General features: G+C 29.3%; 1 protein-coding gene across 1 annotated transcript in view; it reads right to left on the minus strand.

The window, feature by feature from the left end:
• Window positions 1–6772: 6772 nt before the first annotated feature.
• Window positions 6773–7500, minus strand: part of LOC113377069 (secernin-2-like) — a 4161-nt gene continuing 3433 nt past the window's right edge. The window contains exons 6-7 of the mRNA XM_026617249.1: window positions 7447–7500; window positions 6773–7360 (exon numbers count right to left, since the gene is read on the minus strand). The exon at window positions 7447–7500 is cut by the window's right edge and continues 81 nt beyond it. Of these exons, the coding sequence (XP_026473034.1) occupies window positions 7160–7360; window positions 7447–7500 (255 nt within the window). The 3' untranslated portion in view covers window positions 6773–7159. The remainder of the gene's footprint in view (window positions 7361–7446) is intronic.

A 7500-nucleotide genomic window follows, 5' to 3' on the forward strand; every position in this document is an offset into this window, starting at 1 on the left:
CACCCTAAATTTTAACCCGCGTACTACAAACCCCTATTCTGTAAAAATCAATTTTAGTAATTAAATAATTTTTAATTTTGCTTTAAATCCACAAATATTTTTCACTAAATTTTTATTAAGATTTTCTCAAACTTATGACTAAACTAAAACTCAAACTAGAGCTTAAACTTAACTTTGATATCTTATTTTGATTGAGTTGTCCATCCTTAATATTTTTTTAAAATTTTGGAACTGGGTATTATTCAGATATAGGCCAATGCTAAAAATTTTTCCAGAGTTTTTGAAATTTTACAAGATGAATGTTCGTATTATAAAAATTAATAAATTCATAACAACCGCAATAATAATTATGAAAACCTCGAATCTCTAAATATGACAATTTACTTTGAATGAAATCTGCTTCAGATTAGTCTAACCCTTGCAATTACTATCAATATGCCCCATGATTTGCAGTGGGTATACAACACATATAATTTGCATTAGCTGCTAACTTTATTTATATACCAAATACTTCCCATTCATAATTAGTTAGTTATTTTTATACATTATTTCCAGACGTATTTTTCATGGCTAAATAACGTTTGCCGGATCAACTAGTATATATAATAATAATAAATGGTAGTCTGCGCGAAGGCAGGTCCATGGTGTGAAAGCCACCAAAAATAAATGATTCCCTTACTCTTCATCCCATTACCACTATTTTCCTCCCCATTTTTTTATGTATTTTCCTTTCCAAACTTCTGCTTCCATACTTCTTGATCCTGTGCTTCGGCTTTCAGTTCCCTGTATTTTCTGTTCTCGCATAAGTCGTCAATAGTCTGCATTCTTCTTCTTCCTATTCCTTTTGTTCCTTCTATTTTACCCTCAACGACGTCGTGCAGGAGGCACTCTTTTTGCAAAAGAGTTCCGATCCAGTTTCCTTTTCTTCTCAGAATTGTACTAGTATATATGTATATATATATATATACAGTGCTGGATTTACAGTAGGGGCAATCGGGGCTACTGCCCAGGGCGGCAAATTTTTGGGGGGGCGGCAAAACTTGGATAGTGAGAAAAAAATTCTATACAATATAATCAAATTTTTTTACCAACATTTTTATATTTCAAGAAATATAATTAACAAAACATAATACGATTGCAATGCAAAATTTGGTTTGAAATAACCAATTATTAAAATTTATTATTTTGCCTTGCCTCTCTCTCCGAACGTAAATTATCAAATTGGTTAATAAGTTATTAAATTTGGCAATTTGGCTAATATAAAGATCCGTAAACAAGCTGAAAGTTTAAGAAAAATATTTACTTCAGTTCTCGAGCCCTCTTAAAATGACGAATTTGTGCACTTTCAAGCTTATAGCGTCGAAAAAAAATTTAAACTAGTGACTCATGGCATTGTGCCTTAAGACAAATTATTGAAACATCCCGTACTAAAAATTACATTTTATAAAAAGCTTTTCAACTTTTTGCAAAGCAATCGCGCTGCGTAGCTGTTTCAGAGAAGAAATATCGAAACTCAATTACCATTTTTCGTAATTGCCTTTGCCAAAAACTAATCAGCACGTCTCCCCATCAATACAAATCTAATATTTTTTTAATTATTTAAGTCGATTTCGGGAACACGGATCAACCGATTTAAATGATTCAATTCCTATTTACAAGGAGACGTGCTGATTAGTTATTGGCCAAGGCAGGTCCAACTGTTTTGAAGATACGGGCCAAAATGCCAAAAATGATAATTCAGTTTTTGAGAAAAGAAGCGTCCAATATCATTCAAAAAATTTACAGAATAAATAACTGCTTAAATTTGTGGGAGGCAGGTTTAGCGGTTTCGATAATCCAATAAAAAAATGTAAAAGAAACATTTGGTGGACAAAAGTGATCACAAAACATATGCACATTAAATTATCAGATATTTTAAAAATATGTTAATAAGTATAAATTTTGTTTACATTTATATGCGTTCTGTAACATTGTTTATCCGTTAGACTGCGACGCGGCGTTTTCGCGCTTCTATATTTTATCCCTAAGCAGCTGAAGCAGCGCGATTGCTTTAAAAAAAAGTTCGAAAGTTAGTAAAATTTCAGGGATGGGGCGGCATTTCTGTCAGTGCCCCGGGGCGCCAAATTTCTAAATCCGGCCCTGTATATATATATATATGTATATATATATATATATATATATATATATATATATATATGTATATATATGTATATATATATATATATATATATATATATATATATATATATATATATATTGAATGGTAGAGTCTTGGATTTGTGTATATTTTGTAGAGTTTCGAACAAGAATCCAAAAATAATACAAAATAAAAAACAAGAAGACAATAAACAAATAATTGAATAAAGAAATTGTTTTTTTAAAAACTTTTCTTGTTTTTTATTTTGTATTATTTTTGGATTCTTGTTCGAAACTCTACAAAATATATATATATATATATATATATATATATATATATATATATATATATATATGAGTATTAGAAATTCGTCTGCCTTATAATGTATTTCTAAACTAATTAGATATTAAACTTACAATATGCCAGTAACAATCGTGTGGATAGGCAATAGAAAGTAACTGAATCCTGACATTAAACTGATGGGTCACAGTTCAAATACGGTAAACGGACGATAAAACTAAATAAGATAATAAAAGACTATAATTATAGTCACTTAACTCTTACCTTTCTTCAAGGAAAATGTAAATAAATTAAAATTTATTTAGAATATGGATAAAAACAAAAATTAGGCTAATTTTTCATATCGATAAGTATAGTCTTTATACCTAAGAGAAATGAGTATGAAATGAAGCAATCTAGATTTAATCACTAAATCTTCCAACAATTAAAATATTCCATATATAATTACAGATCTTTTTTATATAATACCTATTAATTTTTTAATTTTCATTAACTTTTTGTTTCATCAAATTGAGAAACTTCCGTTTCTATGAGTGCATTACAGTAAGTTGATACCAAAAGTTTGCAATCAGGTCAATCAATTTAATTAGTCAAAGAATTTTAAACCAACGATTATAAAATCTGTTTCAAATGTTACCGAATATTACAGAACATCTTTAGAGAAATATCACTGTAGAAAACGAATACCTGCATCTAATAATCGGCATTTTTATGTGATCATCATAACTTTTGCATAAATTATACCATTCAGTTTTATCGCATGCATTCGAACATATGAACATATCATCAAGGCCGTTTAGAGATTTCCAAATTAAGTCGATTTCTAGTACAAATTTCATAATTTAGTCGTTGCATATGTTTAGTATGATATGAATATTTCAAATCATATTTTGTGAGCAAAATATGTGTTTTCGACCACAAGCGACGAGAGATAGACGTTGATCAATCCGGATGTAAAACGCGTAAAAATTGATTTACTGTGATTTCTAATTTATATAACACTTTAAATCCCTACAATATGGAAACTATTTGTAAAATCGATGACGCATAAAAATGACTATATATAGATATTTCAGCACTATCAACTTTGTCAGAAAATCCGTTTGCAAATTGTTTTTTCGACGTTTTAAGTCATTCTGAATCGTTTGACATAAACATTGGATAAATTATGTTTCTGATACAAAATTTTACTTTTCGTTGGCGTTTTCTATGAATCTGCACCGATTTCCAATATTTAAAAGCCGTTTGAGGACATCCATTAATCACGTGAGGCTTAGAAGGGGTTTGACAAAAAATCACGAAATATCACGTGGAAGAGAAGAGGATCTAGTTATACATTACGTGTATTCATTTTTTACTTGTATTTTTTAAAAAAAAATCCAAAAAAACATTTGTTCTAGACAATATAAATACACGTGATTTTATGTGGGGGAGGCTGTGAGGTTAATTTTAAATATCACCACGTATCACCATGGGGGCGGAGGGGCCAAAAATTCTTAAAAATTGATTACGTGAGTAATGGAAGCCTCCTTTGGTCAAACTGGATAAGAACTCGCATTGATTAATTTTACGCGGTGATCGGCCAAGCCGTTTTTTATCATTTTTGTCAAAAGTTCTGAACCGATTTTGAAAATTCGAAAGCTTTTCGAAAGATATTATCTGGCAATTGTGCTGATTAATTTTAGGTAAAGATTGATCGGGCCGTTTTTTCGTAATAAATTGTTGGATTTTTTTTCACGATATCAACACGTTAATTGCCATGTCAGTCATATGTGTCTGACGCTAAGAAGTTTTACATAAGCACTGTTGGACATATATGTTTAACACGGCTCGTCAATATTATTTTTATTAATATAATGAAATAATTAATAAAAAGTCATATCAGTCATCACATATGTGGAGGATGTGTGGCAAAAAACTGTGCTTTTCCAGGAATTTTGGCAATTTTTTTTTGATACATTGTTTCCTTCCCGTAGGGTAAGATATAGTAATCGCAAAAAAATCGAAAATGAAAATTTTTGTATATCTTTACGTTTCAGAGTTTTCTGAACATTTTGTCGTACCTTCGAAAAATGGATGTGTGTGTGCGCGGATACAAATTTTCGTCGACGATTTAGGGAACACGGTTCACCCGATTTCATTTATTCAAAAAACATTCGATTTCTATTGATAAGGAGACGTGCTGATTAGTTTTTGGCGAAGGCAGTTTCAGCCATTTCGGAGATACGGGGCAAAAAACGCCAAAAACGGTAACTCAGTTTTTAAGAGAACGAAGCGTCCGATTGAAAAAAAATAATTCAGTCTTATTTTTCGAAAACGTCATTTTTTTCCAAAAACTTAAAATTTCTCAAAAATCTAATTTTTTTCAAAGTTTAAAAAAAATTAATTTTTGGTACGAGAAGTTTCAGCAATTTGCCTTAGGGCACGATGCCATACATACACCACCAGTTTAATAAAGTTACTATGACCCATGGAGAAATTCTTCTAATACTAAAGTGCTCATATAAACTTTGTATGCCTATATAGGTCATGGTCGAATAAAATTATTATATGCCTACCAAAAGTGATTTAATTGTAAAAATTTATTCAAGTAATAATGAATTGCGCTAATTACATACACCGTGTAAGTTCCGCTCTGTGGATTTACTGATCACCGTTGACATTCACATTTAAATAAAATAAATGTTTAGTACATGAAATAGAATAAAGTGTGTAACATAAATTCAATTTAATTAATACAATTACGGATGTTATAAGTTTGTTAGAAAGACATCAATTGGATTTTGCATTAATTAGTTTTTTGTCAAAATCGAAACAATTATTTTCTAAATAAATAGTTAAAATTTTTATTTAAGTAGTGAAAACTGCATTCGATTATTTCCACATATGAAATTCATGCAACTTGCCCTCAGTCCGAATTCCGCTTGAGCCTAGTTTAATTAGAGACGTAACATATTAAATTTTAGAGACATATCGTAGTAAATTTTTAAGAATTTTAAACTTAGAAATTTTTTTTCGATTAATTTATTAATTAATAAAAACGTTTAAAACGATAATTTTAGTGAAGTTTACTATATAGCATAACTACAAGTTCGAGAATTACTTGTCCGTAAATCTTTTAACAGAGTTGAGATTTTGCGAACTTTCAAAATAAATGTTTTTTTTTCAATTTTTGAATAATCTATATTAAATGAAACAAATATATATATTTTTTTCAATTTATTTCCACAAGTACCATAATTTACACAACAGCAAAATAATTAGGATCAAGAACAAAGCTGCATTGCAGTATTTATCAATGTGAATATATTAACCCTTTCCACTCGCGAATTCCGAGATTATTATGTATTTTGTCACCAGAGCGGCGGCATCCGAGTGGAAAGGGTTAACTTTTAAACAAGTTTTTGATAGTTAGGCGTAGTAGTAATATTATAAAATTTAAAGTACCAAACTTAAAATTGAGTAATTTTAAAAATAAATAGATAAATAAAATATAATTTTTAAGCTACTATTAGGGAATGGTTTTCAATTAGGTGAAACTTAGTACATAATTATTATTAGAATCATTAACAACATAATTTTGCCAGAATTACTTATTGCTTTTATTTTAAGTAAAATTAGCTAATATTTTGTATATATTTTTTATTAGAGCACAATCTCTATCTGATTTTTTGTGATACCTGGATATATTTTCCATATTCAAGAATATATGAATTTGATTTACTAATATTATTTGTATTAGTGATGTCCTGCAAGATTTACTATATAATACAATTTATTAAAAAATAGCCTGATAATTTTTATAGCAAGATATGTAACTAAGTTGATAATGATACATGGTTTATGGCTTATTGTTCAAACACTACGTAAAGTCTCAATTTTATAATACTCACAGATTATTAAATTGTCAGTTAATACTACAAGCTCTTATTACTTATGACAGTTTATATTGTTGTTGGAGTAAACTATATGTGAGTATAAAATGTATTCAAATAGTAAAGCAAATACATCTCTCTTAGTAGGGCCGAACAAACAGCCACTGTGAGTGTTTTAAATAAATATATTAATTTCAATGTACAATATATTGGAATGAATTTTTCGCATATAAATGCATGCAATATAAATGCTAAGTTATCTTATAGATCAATTGTATAACCTACATGTCACTGTAATGCATAAAAAAATTAAATCTAACATTTAAAATAAATAATCTTATCCAGATTGCACTATCATGCAATCTACAATTATGCGACAGAGAAACTTAATAATACACATTTAATATCATTTCATATATTTTAAGTCTTAATTGTCTCCAAATAAAATAAAGCTAGCTGGTGTTCATATTTAATGATCTAAAGAGTTCGAAATGCACAAGCAACAAAACATAATAATTGTTGCTCTTCTGTTTGCAACAGACAATTTTGTGCTTGTTAAACATGCCTAATGCATCATAAGATGGCATGTGTAAATCAGACTTTACAATAAATTTAAAAGCAATATTAGGTCTGAATTGAGTTGTTGAATATCTGGCAAACATTGTACCTATGGCCTAAACATCTAACCTGTAGTCAGATATTCGTTCATTCTCTTTCAGCATATGCTTTCATAAAATTCATATCCCATAATACTGATAGCGTTTATAACAGAAGCAGTTGCAGGAAAACATAATATTCGAGTTTATCTACATTTATATTATCACAGAATGTTTAATAAGTAAAAAATTTAACGATAAAATTTAACTTCAGCCTCCACACAATCTTTCATCAACTCGTCCAATTCAGGATTAACATTAGAATCTGTTTCAAGATACAGCTGCACTTCTCCTACGCAGCACGCTTCAATATCTTTGAGCAGTTCAATTGCTCTATCCGTCGCACCAACTGAGTGAAGTTTGTAAAGGCCATGCATGTATGTGCCATCATTCTAAAAAACAATACAATTGATTATCATTTAGTATAAAAACTTAGGTTCAAAATTGCAAAAAAAAAACTTTGTCTGCAAAAACGCACTTGTTTCTTGCAGACTGTTAAGGGTGAAACAACAGCATTCGGTGTGAAAATAAA

Source organism: Ctenocephalides felis, unplaced genomic scaffold (assembly GCF_003426905.1).
Source record: "Ctenocephalides felis isolate EL2017-DRISC unplaced genomic scaffold, ASM342690v1 CF-g0.4_SCAFFOLD_01886, whole genome shotgun sequence".
Taxonomy (NCBI): Eukaryota; Metazoa; Arthropoda; class Insecta; order Siphonaptera; family Pulicidae; genus Ctenocephalides; species Ctenocephalides felis.